Source organism: Eimeria tenella, genomic scaffold, assembly GCF_000499545.2.
Source record: "Eimeria tenella Houghton genomic scaffold, Eth_scaff164, whole genome shotgun sequence".
NCBI lineage: Eukaryota > Apicomplexa > Conoidasida > Eucoccidiorida > Eimeriidae > Eimeria > Eimeria tenella.
In genome coordinates this window covers 11,312-26,076 of record NW_013541538.1, presented here as the reverse complement: position 1 = coordinate 26,076, position 14,765 = coordinate 11,312, and the positions used below count along the sequence as shown (strand labels likewise).

Genomic DNA, 14,765 nt, shown 5'->3' with positions numbered 1-14,765 from the left:
GGCAAACCCTAAACCCTAAACCCTAAACCCTAAACCCTAAACTCTACGCCCTGCTTTCTAGACCCTAAGCCCTCGACTTGACTTCTTCGCAGCTCCACCGCAGCAAGATCCACCTCTTCACCAAGGCAAACCCTAAACCCTAAACCCTAAACCCTAAACCCTAAACTCTACGCCCTGCTTTCTAGACCCTAAGCCCTCGACTTGACTTCTTCGCAGCTCCACCGCAGCAAGATCCACCTCTTCACCAAGGCAAACCCTAAACCCTAAACCCTAAACCCTAAACCCTAAACTCTACGCCCTGCTTTCTAGACCCTAAGCCCTCGACTTGACTTCTTCGCAGCTCCACCGCAGCAAGATCCACCTCTTCACCAAGGCAAACCCTAAACCCTAAACCCTAAACCCTAAACCCTAAACCCTAAGCCCTAAACCCTAAACTCTACGCCCTGCTTTCTAGACCCTAAGCCCTCGACTTGACTTCTTCGCAGCTCCACCGCAGCAAGATCCACCTCTTCACCAAGGCAAACCCTAAACCCTAAACCCTAAACCCTAAACCCTAAACTCTACGCCCTGCTTTCTAGACCCTAAGCCCTCGACTTGACTTCTTCGCAGCTCCACCGCAGCAAGATCCACCTCTTCACCAAGGCAAACCCTAAACCCTAAACCCTAAACCCTAAACCCTAAACTCTACGCCCTGCTTTCTAGACCCTAAGCCCTCGACTTGACTTCTTCGCAGCTCCACCGCAGCAAGATCCACCTCTTCACCAAGGCAAACCCTAAACCCTAAGCCATAAACCCTGATTTCCAGACCCTAAACCCTAGATTCGAGTTTCTTAGTGCTCAGTGCTAAACGCTAGAGTCCGGGTTTGGAAGTGATGCAGAAAGGGAGTGGTTAGGGAAGAGTGTCTCGTTTTGCTGCCGGGTCTTCTGGGTCCCCAAACCCTAAACCCTAAACCCTAAACCCTAGGCGGAATTGTAGGGCGGGAGTGGGGCCTGGTGCGGGTCTCCTGGGCGGCTTTGGTGAAGGGGGAGGTTTATAGGGTTTGGGGGTGTCGAGGGTTTAAGTTTTAGGGTCTAGGGTTCAGAATTTGGGGAACAAGCTCTAAACCCTAAACCCTAAACCCTAAATTGTAGGGCCTCAAACAGTCGAGGGGGATGCCGCTGCACGGCTTCGCGGTGCCCCCACGCCGCGGCGTTCTCTCCGCGCTGCACTTCAAGGGTTTAGGGTTTAGGGTTTAGCGTTTAGGGTTTAGGGTTTAGGGTTTGTGGTTTAGGAGTGTTTAAAAAGACTAACTCCTGAAGACAGAGAACTGAAGCAAATCGACTTTGCAGTCAAATTGGCGCAAAGAGGAATTGGGGTTCACCACGGAGGTCTTTTGCCGCTAATTAAAGAAATGGTAAACGGTTTAGGGTTTAGGGTTTAGGGTTTAGGGTTTAGGGTTTAGGGTTTAGGGTTTGGGGTGTGTTCGCTGGGGTTTAGCGCTTCGGGGCTGTGGTCCAGAGTTGCGACAGGGGAGCGTGTGCGGCAGCGGCGTCCAGCGGGTTCAGGGTTTAGGGTTTAGGGTTTAGGGTTCAGGGTTTAGGGTTTAGGGTTTAGGGTTCAGGGTTTTAGGGTTTAGGGTTTAGGGTTTGCGGGCAGATGGAGATATTGTTTCAACGGGGACTAATTAGGGTTTTGTTTGCAACAGAAACCCTAGCTGTTGGTCTAAACCTCCCGGCTCGAACGGTGGTTTTCACGGACATCAAAAAACCCGACGGAGAGCGCCTCAGGCCTCTCCACGCAGCAGAGTATACGCAGGTGAGGGTTTAGGGTTTAGGGTTTAGGGTTTAGGGTTTAGGGTTTAGTGTTTGGGGGTTGGGGTTTAGGGTTTAGGGTTTGGGGGTTGGGGCTCACACCGCACGGTGCGGTGTGCGAGGTGCGCGGCCTAGTCCTTCGTGTGTAGGGTTTAGGGCTTAGGGTTTAGGGTTTAGGGCTTAGGGTTTAGGGTTTAGGGCTTAGGGTTTAGGGTTTGGCCTTAGGGTTCTAGGGTTTGTGCCGTGCAAAGCCTGGTAGAAAGCAGAATTTGCGTTTTTTGTTCTTTGGATTTTACAATAAGTAAAGATCTATTAATTTTATTTATTTTTATTTTTATTTTTATTTTTATATATATGTTTATTTACTTATTTTTATTTATTTATTTATTTATTTATTTATTTATTTGTCTTCATATGCATTTGCAGCTTTAAGTAATAAGTGGATATAAAGGTAAATCTGGTTAGGTGTTTTTGCAGCTTTTAATAATAAAAAAGAAATTCAAATAATCAATACAAATATGCAAAATTTGCTGCTGCTGCTGTTGCTGCTGCTGCTGTTGCTGCTGCTGCTGCTGCTGCAGATGGCGGGGAGGGCCGGCCGCAGGGGTTTAGACACTTGCGGCAATGTCTACATCTTCGCCCCAGAGGAAGTGCCCTCACCAAAGGTAAATCTGCTGCTGCTGCCGCTTTTTTTGTTGCTGCTGCTGCTTCTGCTGCTGCTGCTGCTGCTGCTGCTGCTGCAGGAGCAGCAGCGCGCCGGCGAAAACCGGCGAATACTCGAATTAATTTCCCGACTTTAACTACCAATTAATTAATGAATTAAATTAATTAATTGATTTAATTAATTAATTAATTAATTAATTAATTGCGCAGGACCTGACGACAATGATGGTGGAGCGGGCGCAGCCGCTGTGCTCGCGCTTCCGGCTTTCCTACCAAACTTTGCTGCTGCTGCATGCAGCAGCAAACTCGCTTTCCATCGAAACCCTAATTCGCAGCAGCTTCCGCGAAGCAGCAAAAACCACGCAAAGACCTGTCCTCAAACGCGACCTCCGCCGCTGCCAAAAGGCAAACCCTAAACCCTAAACCCTAAACCCTCAGCCCGCAGCCAACCCCGCACACGCGCGCGCGCCAGACACTTCACACGCAGAGCTCCAGCTGCTAGGGTTTGCGCCTTGTGGCTCAGGGTTTAGGGTTTAGGGTTTAGGCTTTGGGGTTTGGGGTTAACGCTTAGGGTTTAGGGTTTAGGGTTTAGGGTTTAGGGTTCTGTGGGTGTTTCAGGCCCTTGCTTCTATGCCTCCAATTGACTGTGTCTTTGGAAAACCCACAATTAGAGAATATGCAGAAACGCAAATTAAACTGAGAAAAATAGCGCAAAAGGTTTACCTGTAAGCAGCAGCAGCAGCAGCAGTAGCAGCAGCAGCAGCAGCAGTAGCAGCAGCAGCAGAAGCAACAGCAGCAGCAGCAACAGCAGAGTGGTAGTACTAGCGACGGCCGCAACAGCAGCAACGCCCAAAGAGCGGCAGCAGCTACTGCTGCTGCTGCTGCTGCACTTGAGCTTGCCGCTGCTGCTGCTGCTGCTGCTGTTGCTGCTGCTGCTGCTGCTGCTTTGCTTCGACTACCCCCGCGCATAAACTTTGCAAAACGCCAAATAACAACCAACAACAAACACATTTATTTATTTATTCATTTATTTGTTATTAATTTATTTATTTATTATTTAATTAATTAATTTATTTATTTGCAGAACTGTTTGGCAAAACCGCCAGGCCTCTTCTTCGGTGTTTGCTGCGGGCCGTGTGGTGTACGTACACTCCATTTCCCCGCTGCTGCTGGAGGCCCTTCCAGCAGCAATTATAAACATCGACTTTGTCCCTTTGGTTCAGGGAGGTAAACCCTAAACCCTAAACCCTAAACCCTAAACCCTGATCCTAAGCATAGGCTTTGTCCCATTAGTTCAGGGAGGTAAACCCTAGACCCTAAACCCTAAACCCTGAGCCTGGGCCGCAGGCTGTAAGACGCGAAACCCTAAACCCTAAGCCCTCGGAGGCTGCGCGTTTTCAGTTCAAACCCGAGGCCTTGAGGCGCAATTACTGGAACTTGAATAAAACAAATTAAAAACAGACAAAAACAAATTGAAAATGAATTAAAACGAATTAAAATGAATTAAGTTTTATTTTGATTTATTTGTAATCCCAATTTGCATAGTGTGGGGTTTGGTGCTGGGGTGTACGTACACCGCAGAGGCTCCCACCTTCTGTCTCCTCGTTTTATTTCCTTCGGGGTTTTCTGTCTCTTCTTTGGAGGACCCAAGGCCAAAAACAAAGAAAGGTCAAACCCTAAACCCTAAACCCTAAACCCTAGATCTTCTTGGCTGCTTCGCGCGAGCTACCGCTTCGTTTTCTGACTTCTTGACTTTGTTTTTTGTGTCTGTTTATTTTCTTCCAACTCTTTTTATCTTTTTATTTATTTTATTTCACTTCATTTCATTTCATTTTATTTTATTTTATTTCGTTTTTACTTCTTTTTAATTTCTTTTTAAACTTCTCAGATTCTCCTCCACCCCTCACCAACGGCACCATAACCCTTAAAGGTCTTATTTGCACAGGGGCCCCCTCGGACTCTTCTTGGGGGCCCCCCCTGGGGGGCCCCCCTGGGGGCCCCTCTGAGGGGGCCCCCCTGGGGGGCCCCCTGGGGGGCCCCCCTGATGTGGAGGACTTGGGTCTGGGGGCCCCCGGGGGCCCCCAAGAGTGGGCAGTGCTGCGGGGAGTCAGTTTAAATAATTTTCAACAAGTTTCGGAGGCGAAGATAAAGGGACTTGAGTTTGATGCTGCTGATCCAGTTTGCTGCAACGCCCTCGCCACGGTATGCTGCTGCTGCTGCTGCTGCTGTAGCTGCTGCTGCTGCTGCTGCTGCTGCTGCGGCTGGAGCGCGAGAGTGGGGCGGGCGCCGCGGCGGCCACAGAAGGATACAATTCCTGCTGCTGCCGCCGCTGCTGCTGCTGCTGCTGCTGCTGCTGCTGCTGTAGGAACTGGCGCGGAGCGTGGCAGCAGGAGCTGCTGCTGCTTGTCTCTCCTTCGAAGCAGCAAAAATAAACTTGGACTTTATTGAGCCGCTGCTGCAGTTCAGCGAGGCGCAGCGGCAGCTCAGCAGCAACCCCTGCAGCAGCTGCCAGCTGCGGCCCAAACACCTCCAGCAAGCCAACAAGCAGCTCCAGGCAAACCCTAAACCCTAAACCCTAAACCCTAAACCCTCGGGCGCGCTGCAGCGCCGCCGCCCCCTCAGCGCCTGCTTCCTGGAGCTGCAGCTCTGCTTCTTTTCCACTTTTTCCTTTTAATTAATTAATTAACTAATTATATTTGTCTATTTATTTATTTATTTATTTATTTATTTATTTAGTTGGAAAAGGAACAAAGGAAACTGGCGGAGGCGCTGACTGCGCGCTCGCTCGAGCTGTATCCGGACCTTCTCGCGCGCCAAAGAGTTTTAAACAAATTTGGATTTGTCCATTCCGAAGGAACTCCCACTCTTAAAGTAAACCAGCAGCAGCAGCAGCAGCAGCAGCAGCAGCAGCAGCAGCAGTTGCTGCTGGTGCTGCTGGTGCTCGTGCCGCTGCGAGAGGTGGAGCAGCAGCAGCAGCAATAGCAGCAGCAGCAGCAGCAATAGCAGCAGCAGCAGCAACAGCAATAGCAGCAGCAGCAGCAACAACAACAGTAGCAATATTATTAGCAGCAGCAGCAGGAAGAGCAGCAGCAGCAGCAGCAGCACCAGTTGGTCATGATAGTTATTTGTCCCATTTTTGCTCCATTTCATTCATTTCTTTCGCTCACTTATTATTTATTTATTTATTTATTTATTTATTTATTATTTATTTTTTTTCATTAATTAATTAATTAATTTATTTATTTATTTATTTATTTCAGGGAAGGGTGGCTTGCCAAGTGATATCTGGAGACGAATTGACTCTGGTGGAGTTTGTTTTCAGAAATGGACTCAAAGTAAAATCTCTTTCTGTCTTGTCTTTTTGTTAATTTAATTTAACTAATTAATTAATTTAATTTAATTGATTTGATTTGATTTAATATAATTTAATCAATTTAATTCAATTTGATTTGATTTGATTCGATTCGATTTGATTTAATTTAATTTAATTCAATTTAATTTAATTTGATTTATTTTAATCTGATTTTGTTTTATTTTGTTCCATTAGTTCATTCCTTTTGTGTCTCTTTTTGTCTCTTTTTGTTTTTTCATTTTTAATTTTAGTTTACTTTGTATTTTCTAATTTGTTTCATTTCTTTTTTCAAAAAAATTAAGTTTTCATTTCATTCCTTCTAATTCCTTTTATTGTCTCCTTTTATTTCTTTCTTTTTATTTATTTCTTTTTATTTATTTATTTTTATTTATTTCTTTAATTGTTTTTCCCTTTTTACTTTTTGTCTCCTTTTTGTTTCTGCATGCGCCGAGGTGTACGTACACCCGACCCGCCTTTCGTTTTTTCTTCTATTTTTTCTGTTTCCACCATATCTTTTTTAATTTGTTTGTTGATTTACAAATTATTCAATACTTACCTTTTACTTATTTGTTTATATATCCGTTACTCTTATTACTTGTTTACTATTTATTTATTTATTTATTTATTTATTTGTTTAATAAGCCCACTAACTAATTAATTAACCAATTCAACAACTAACAAATCCACCAATTAACTAACTAAACTAATTAAAGAATTAATAAAATAAACCAATTAACCAATTAATCAATTAAACTAAACTGACTAACTAATCAACTTATTAACTAACCAACTCATTAACCAATTAACTACTTAATTAATTAATTAATTAATTAATTAATTGACTAGAGAATTAGTTAATTAGTTAATTAATTCACTAATTAATTGATCGATTAATTAACTACTTAATTAATAGATAAATACATCAATTAATTAATAATTAAGCAGTTAACTAATTAATTATTTATTATTTATTTATTTATTTATTTATTTATTTATTGAATGAAATATTTTATTTTCAGGATTTGACCCCCTGCGAGATAGCGGGGGTGTTGAGTGCATTTGTGGGCGGAGACAAACAAAGAGAAGAAACTCCAGCCCCCACCACAGGCCTCCAAAACGCCAGAGCCATGGTCTGCTGCAGCAGCAGCAGCAGCAGCAGCGGCAGCAGCAGCAGCAGCAGCGGCAGCAGCAGCGGTAGCAGAAGTGTAGTAGCAGGAGCAGCAGTAGTAGCTGCAGCAGCAGCGGCAGCAGCGGGGATTGTAGCAGTCTTAGTGGTGGTAGCAGCTGCAGCAGCAGCAGCAGCAGCGGTAGTAGGAGTGTAGTAGCTGCTGCAGCAGCAGCAGCAGCAGTAGCAGTGGCAGCAGCAAGTACAGTAGCAGCAGCAGCAGTAGCAGCAGCAGGAAGAGCACAGTAGAGGCAGCAGCAGCAACAGTAGCAGCAGCAGCAACAGCAGCACCCGCAGCAGCAGCAGTTTGTAAACATTGAATTAAATTAATTTAATTTAATTAATTTGATTAATTTAATTTAATTAATTTAATTTAATTTAATTTGGCTCTTTAGGCAGAGACAATCCACTTGGAAATTCTTGCTGCTCAAAGACAAGAGGGACTTGCAGTGGCCGACGAAGACTGGTGGAAACTCTGCAACTTCGACATGGCTCTCGTGAGGGTTTAGGGTTTAGGGTTTAGGGTTTAGGGTTTAGGGTTTAAGGTTTGGGGTTTAGGGTTTCGGGTTTGGGCGGACGAGGACTGGTGGAGATTTTGCAGCTTCGAATTTGCTCGCTTCAGAGTCTAGGGTTTAGGGTTTAGGGTTTAGGGTTTAGGGTTTAGACTCACTTTTTTGTGCAGGTGGCGTACGAGTGGGCTCGAGGTCTGCCCTTTGTGGATGTCATGCGGCTAACCAGCCTGCAGGTGCGTTTAGGGTTTAGGGTTTAGGGTTTAGGGTTTAGGACTTGGGGTTTAGGGTTTAGGGTTCAGGGTTTAGGGTTTGGGATGGCTTTTCTGCAGGAGGGGTCTGTTGTGAGGAATCTTTTGCGTCTCGACGAACTGCTGCGAAAGGCAAGTGAAGGACTCCGCTTTAAGGGTTTAGGGTTTAGGGTTTAGGCTTTAGGGTTTAGGGTTTAGGGTTTAGGGTTATACTGTGTCTCATTGGCTCTCTCTAGCCGCCCTTTTTTGTCTCTTTTTTTTTAGTTATCTCGTTTTAGTTGAAATAAATAACTAATTAATTAAATAACTAATTGATTAAATAACTAGTTAGACAAATAGCTAATTAAACAAATAATTAATTAATTAATTAATTAACTAACCAAATAAAATAGAATAAACAAATAAATAAAATAAACAAATAATATATACACAAATAAATAAAACGAACAAATAAATAAACAAATAAAGAAACAAATAAATAAATAAAACAATAAAGAATATAATAAATAAATAAACAAACAAACAAATAAACAAATAAATAAATAAATAAATAAATAATAAATAAAAAAATGTGTTTGAGTGCAGTTGGGCCAGGCGATGAACTTGAGCGGCGACAGCAAATTAGCTGCTGCAGTTTTGGAGGCTTCGAACAGAATTCGAAGAGACATAGTTTTTGCAACTTCTCTTTATTTGCAATAATTCTTTTTTTTATTTTTCTTTATTTCTTTTCTTTATTTTTTTCCCTTTCTTTTGCTGCTGCTTCAATTCCAATTTGCTGCATGCAAAAAGCACTCGCTCACGAGCCTTCTAAGTCCTTTTGCTGCTGCTGCTGCTGCTGCTGCTGCAGCGGCAGCAGCAAGCTGCAGCGGCAGCAACAGCAGCAAGCTGCAGCAAGCTGCAGCAAGCTGCAGCAGGGTGCAGCAAGCTGCAGCAGCTTCTCTTGCTGCAGCAGCGTCTTTTGCTGCAGCAAACAGCAGCAGGCAGCAGCAGCTTGCCTTGTTGCAGCAAACAGCAGCAGCGTGTCTTGTTGCTGCTGCGTTCGCTGCTTTTCTTTGAGCTTTGTTACGAATAAACAAAGGAAACCCTAAACCCTAAGCCCTAAACCCTAAACCCTAAACGGAAAAAGTAAAGAGACAGCTGCTGTTTGCCGCGGTGTCTGTACAGCTCGCTTAGGCCCTTTTGTCTCTTTGTCTCCTTTCGGAGCTTTCGGCTCTTTCTTACATTCTAGGGTTTAGGGTTTAGGGTTTAGGGTTTAGGGTTTCAGGCAGTTGTTGCGAGCGAGCTGCTGCTGCTGCTGCTGCTGCTGCTGAAGTGTCTCTTTGCTGCTCAAGGAGACATAGCCCCAAATGCCTGCAGCAGCATGCTGACAGCAGCAGAAGCCCTGCTGCTGCTGCTGCTGCTGCAGCTTCAAATAATGAACAAATAAACAAACAAACAATAATTAAATTAATTAAATTAATCAAATTAATTAATTTAATTAACTAAAATAAATTTATTTATTTATTTAATATGTTGAGGCCCTGCAACAAACTAGCCAATGCAGCAGCAACACGAGTCGTGGGTAAACGCAGCAGCTACAGCTCTGCAGCAGCAGCAGCACCTGCTGCTGCTGCTGCTGCTGCTGCTGTCGCGTGTCTTGCAGCTTCCAGCGGCTCCACGAGCAGCAGCAAAGAGCGCATGCAGCCCCAAAGGAGAGAATATGGAAATTGATTTAGATAAACAAAAGAAAGAATTTGAATTTAAATAACTAAATAAATAGTTTGTGTTTTATTTAAATAAAAGAACTTGAGGAAAATAAACTTCAACAGCTTCCACTGCTGTCAACTGTGGGGCCCCACACCCCAACAAAGACAGCAGACACTGTACCCAGGGGCCCTCCGGGGGGCCCCCCGAGGGGCCCCCCGAGGGGCCCCCCGCGGGGCCCCCCGTGTCTTGTGTCTTGACTGCAGCAGCAAGAGTTTCAGGAGACACTCCTGCGAACTGGCAAAGGTCTCCTTGCTGCAGCAGCAGCTGCTGCTGCTGCTGCTGCTGCCGCTGCAGCGCCTCTTGCTGCTGCTCCGCCACCCGTTCCTGCTCCTGCAGCAGCAGCTGCTGCTGCTGCACCTCCTGCTGCTGCTGCACCTGCTGCTGCTGCACCTGCTGCTGCAGCTGCATCTGCTGTTGCTGCTCCAGCACCTGCTGCTGCTGCTGCAGTGGTTGCGCCGGCTGCGGTAGCAGCACCTGCTGCAGCTGCAGCAGCTGCGGTTGCTGCTGCTGCTGCTCCTCTTCCGACTGCTGCTCCCGTTGCTGCTCCTGTTGCTCCTGTTCCTGCTCCTGCTGCTGCTCTTGCTGCTGCTGCTGCTCTTGCTGCTGCTGCTGCTGCTGCTGCAGCGCCTGCAAGGCCTCAGTGGGAGTTAAATCCCTTTCTAAACCAAAAGGCATTTGGCCATGAGTCAAAACTTGGAAAATAAGAAAAGCCAGCTGCAGGGACTCGTGCCGGATTTGCTGCTGCAGCTGCTGCTGCTCGAGGACGCAGAGCGGCGCTGCTGCTGCAGTCCCTGCTGCTGCTGCTGCTGCTGCTGTTGCTGCTGCGCAGGGCACTCTGTCTCCTGCTGCTAGAGTGGCCTCCAGATCGGAAAGATAAACTTCTCCCCGAGGTGTCACTACAGCAGACTCCAAAGACAAAGCCCCAAAAGAAAGCCCCAGTGCATGCAGCTGCGAAACTGCATGCAGCAGCCGCAGCGCTGCATGCTCTCTTGCTGCTGCTGACAGCAGCACGGGGGCCCCCTCTTCAGACTCTTCAGGAAGTGGGAGGGCCCCCGGGGGCCCCTGGCCGGCCAGGGGGGCCCCCGAAAGGGGCCCCTGGGTACTTGCATGCGCATGCAAAGGCAGTGCATGCAGCGGTGCTGCTGCAGTGTGGGGTTTGTGGGGCCCTTTTGGGGCTGGCAGCCCCAAAAGCGCATGCAAAGTGCATGCAAAAGAAGGAGTTAAAGTTGCATGCGGAGAAAAGACAAAAAGTTTTGTCCATGCAAAGTTTTGGGAAAATCTGGAGACTTCAGCAGCAAAAAGCGGCAGCAGCAGCGCGGAAGCTGCTGCTGCTGCTGCTGCAGGGACCCCTGCTGCTGCTGCACGAAGCTGCAGCCGCTGCAGCAGCCGCAGCGCCCGCTGCGTGTGCTGTTCTGCTGCTGCTGCTGCTGCCAGCACTGCAGCAGGAAGCCCGGGGGGCTCTTCCGTGCTGCTGCTGCTGCGCTGCAGCAGCAGCAGCGGCCCAAAGGGCAGCCGCAGGTGCAGGGGGCCCCCGTAAAGGGTACTCAGGGGGGCCCCCGCAGCCTCCAACTCAAATGCTGCAGCAAGGGGCCCCTGGTGGAGGGGCCCCCGATTATAAAAGGGTACTTTTCGCAGCAGCAAATGCTTCTCGGGGACAGAAGAAACTTCAGCAAAAGTCAGAGTTGCTGCAGCAGAAAGTGTGGGGCTGCTCAAGTCCGGCAGCGCCAAGTGCTGCAGCGCCCGCAGGCTTGCTGCTGCTGCTGCTGCTGCTGCTGCTGCGGGTTCGGTTTCTGCTTCGCGGCCCGGCAGCCGCAGCAGCTGCGACGCAGCAGCAGACAGCTCCTGCAGCACCGCCTCAGTCTGCCAGGCAGCAGCAGCAGCTGCTGCTGCGGCAGGAGCAGCAGCAGGGGCAGCAGCGAAAGGCGCTGCTGCTGCTGCTGCTGCTGCTCCTGCTGGCTGCTCGCGCGCAGGGCCCTCCGGTTCAGATGGCAGCAGCTGCTGCTCAACGGGGACAGCAGCAGCAGCAGCAGGAACCTGCTGCTGCAAGCGGTACTCAGAGGGCCCCCAGAGGGGTCCTTGGGGGCCCCCCCGGTACCCATAGGGGCCCCTGAGGGGCCCCCTGAGGGGCCCATAGGGCCCCTGCTGGGGCCCCAGTGGCACTGGGGTCTCGGGGGCCCTTGCGCGCCCGAGCTGCCGGCGTCTGCCCGCAGCAGCAGCAGCAGCAGGAGCAGCAGCAGCAGCAGCAGCAGGGGCCCTTTGCACCACTCTCGCAGGCTGCCGCTGCTGCCCCCGCCGCTGCTGCTGCAGGGGCCCCCCCCCCCTTACCCTTCTTTGGGGCCTCTGGAAGAGCTGGTGAGGCTCGAGGGGCCTCTCGGGGGGCCTCTGGGGGCCCCTGGGTCGCTCGCGCCTGGCATGCAGGAAAGACAGCCGCTGCTGCTGCTGCTGCTGCTGCTGCTGCTGCTGCGCTGCTGCTGCGCTACTGCGCGGTGCAGGGGCCCAAATGAGACACAGGAGGGGTAAAAACCCTAAAATGGACTTCATTTTGAAAAGATTGAAAAAAAACGGGAAAAAATGTCGCAAAAGAGGCCGCGCTGTCGCTAGGGCATTCTGGCGGCGGCGGGAGCCCGGGCAAGTCAGAACTCAGGTCTTTGGCGAAAGAATTTGTTTCGCTTAAGTGAATTTCACTTTATTTCAAATAAATAAATAAAATTCAGAAAATGCAGAAGAAAAAGGTGCCTTCTTCTTGCAGATCAGCTGCTGTAGGCTCCCGAGCACAGCATCGGGAGAGGCAGCAGATGGACTTCAAGAAAAGGATCGAAATTGCCTTTTTCTCTGGAGCTTTTGCATTCGTTTGAGTTCAAAATAAAAGAACTTTATTCTTTTCAATATTAGCGCCACTAAAGAGCCTCTGATCCGGTATTTGTTGCAGTGGACCGCGGGCGCCGCAGCCGATTTGCCTGGCAGAGGGAGCACGCCAACTGAAGTTGAACTTTCGGAAAAGAACAAGCAAAAAACCAGTTCTTTTGCTCATTTTCATTTCATTAGAACAAAAGAACAATGATTATTCAAAATTCCAGATGTTTCGCCCTTTTCAGCGGCTCTAAATGCCTCAAAAGTGAAGCCAAACATCCATTTCGCACGGCTCTACACAACCGCAGCCGAAACGTGTTCAGGTGTACATACACTACATACAGCTTTCTTGCACGCGTGTTCACTTCTGTAATTTTATTCCTTTTTACCTCATTTTTATTTCTCTTTTTCTTTTTAGGTTTTTCTCTCCGAGTTTTATGATTTATAAACTAATTCACGCTCAATTTCCTCCAAAGGAACGCCAGATCCCGCCGCATTCCACCCATCAAGACCTCTTCCATTCCCAAGAAAAGCCTCCCGTTCAAAAAATCGGGATTTGCGTTGCCGACCTTAATTTGAATCATTTTATTTCTTCAAATTATTCTCGAGACAAGCAAAGAGGTAAGCACTGGATGATCCCGCTATACTCCATCAAATCGAGACTCAACAGAAAGCTGCAATGCAGCACCAAGAACCCCCGCAAGCACTCGCCAAAACCCCAAACCCTAAACCCTAAACCCTAAACCCTTGTTTAACACTTATTTCGCAGGAAAAGGCAAAATGTGTTGGGAAGAAACTGCATTGAATTCAATTTCAAATTCAAGAGTTGTTCTGTCGCTGAGGTGTCTGGACAGAAAGCACAAATCTTGTCGAAGTCACGCTGCCAAGAAAGTGGGAGCAGCAGCACCAGCAGCAGCAACAGCAGAACTTGCTGCTGCTGCAGCGCGGCGCCAGCAGCAGCAGCAGCAGCAGCATCAGCAGCAGCAGCAGCAGTCCGCCGCCGCTGCCGCAACTCCCTCCACTAGCTGCTGCCCCGCCCCTCCTGCCCTCCCGCGAAGCCCACGGGCCGCCTCCTGCTGCAGCAGCAGCAGCCGAACAGCAACAGCCGCTGCTGCAGCAGCAGCAACGCCCGCTGCAGCAGCAGCCCCGCCGCTGCAGCCAGAGCAGCTGCCGCAGCCGCTCGAGCTGCAGCAGCCGCAGCAGCAGCAGCTGCTGCTGCTGCTACTTGCTGTCTCCCGTTTTGTTCTCGATAATGCCCTTCTTGACTCCCCGAATGTCGTATTCTGATCTGTCGCAAAACTTCGACAAATCATTAAACTGAACTCTCCCGTCGTCCACCGTCGTGGGGCCCCCCATTTTGTGCACTCCGGTGTACGTACTCTTGTCGTCGTGGAAGCGCACGTTGTCCGCCTTCGTCCCCGTCAGGATCGGCCCTTCGCTGCCCTCTGCAGCAGCAGCAGCAGCAGCAGCAGCAGCAGCAGCAGCAGGGGAGGAGGCTTGCGCGCGGAAACGGCGTTCAAAGCGCGCAGAGGGCTCTCTTCCGGCAGTCTGTACACCTGGAGAGCTGCCTATACACCCCAACTGGGCTGCCTGTACACCCCGAGAGCTGCCTATACACCCCAACAGAGCTGCCCATACACCCCAAACAGCTGCCCATACACCCCAAACAGCTGCCTATACACCGCAAACAGCTGCCTATACACCCCAACCGAGCTGCCTATACGCCCCAAAACCTGCCCATACACCCCAAACAGCTGCCTATACACCCCGCGAGCTGCCTATACACCCGAAAGAGCTGCCTATACACCCCGCGAGCTGCCTATACACCCCGTGAGCTGCCTATACACCCCAAAACCTGCCCATACACCCCAAACAGCTGCCTATACACCCCAAAAGCTGCCCATACACCCGAAAGAGCTGCCCATACACCCGAAAGAGGTGCCTATACACCCGAAAGAGCTGTCTGTACAGCGCGGACCTGCGGCGAGCTTCTGCTGGAGAGTTTGGAGGTCCATTCCCTTTTTGGCGGCGACGAGTTTGAGGGCCTCTTGGAACTGGAGAAAAGAAATCTTTTTGCTGCCTTTGTCTTTGACTTTTGCAAAAATCAAATCTGCATCCACTGCTGTCATTTTGCTGCTGCTCAGCACCCCACAGTCCTTCAGCATTTTCCCGAAGGTCCTTCCGTCCATTTCCGCCGCCCCCTTCGTGTACACGCGAAACGCCTCCTCCAGACTCATCCTGCAGCAGCAGCAGCAGCAGCAGCAGCAGCAGCAGGGGCGTGCAGCAGCGGCAGCGGGCGCGTGCGGCGGCAGCAGCAGGGGCAGCGGCAGCAGCAGCAGCAGCAGCGGGGATTGGCAGCGCGAGAGGACTCGAGGCAGCGCGGCTAAGGGGGGAAGCAGGCCTGCCAGGGTGCAATCCCTGCTGCTGCTGCTGCGGCT

General features: G+C 49.3%; 3 protein-coding genes across 3 annotated transcripts; 1 reads left to right on the top strand and 2 right to left on the bottom strand.

The window, feature by feature from the left end:
- Nucleotides 1-1,685: 1,685 nt before the first annotated feature.
- Nucleotides 1,686-8,430, top strand: ETH_00015040 (ATP-dependent RNA helicase DOB1, related; the record flags this gene model as incomplete). The annotated part of the gene is made up of 14 exons (XM_013373669.1): nt 1,686-1,795; nt 2,373-2,456; nt 2,665-2,859; nt 3,073-3,179; nt 3,539-3,681; nt 4,036-4,122; nt 4,343-4,656; nt 5,191-5,325; nt 5,715-5,789; nt 6,826-6,936; nt 7,367-7,468; nt 7,654-7,716; nt 7,813-7,863; nt 8,317-8,430. Coding segments are annotated over 14 exons (1,691 nt in total), but the record flags the coding sequence as incomplete, so codon positions are not given.
- A 1,068-nt stretch (nt 8,431-9,498) lies between these two features.
- Nucleotides 9,499-12,018, bottom strand: ETH_00015035 (uncharacterized protein; the record flags this gene model as incomplete). Its single annotated transcript, XM_013373668.1, has 1 exon — nt 9,499-12,018. The coding sequence occupies one exon, from the start codon at nt 12,016-12,018 to the stop codon at nt 9,499-9,501; it is 2,520 nt and encodes an 839-aa protein (XP_013229122.1).
- A 1,530-nt stretch (nt 12,019-13,548) lies between these two features.
- On the bottom strand, nt 13,549-14,564 carry ETH_00015030 (uncharacterized protein; the record flags this gene model as incomplete). Its single annotated transcript, XM_013373667.1, has 2 exons — nt 13,549-13,772; nt 14,306-14,564. The coding sequence occupies 2 exons, from the start codon at nt 14,562-14,564 to the stop codon at nt 13,549-13,551; spliced, it is 483 nt and encodes a 160-aa protein (XP_013229121.1).
- Nucleotides 14,565-14,765: the final 201 nt, after the last annotated feature.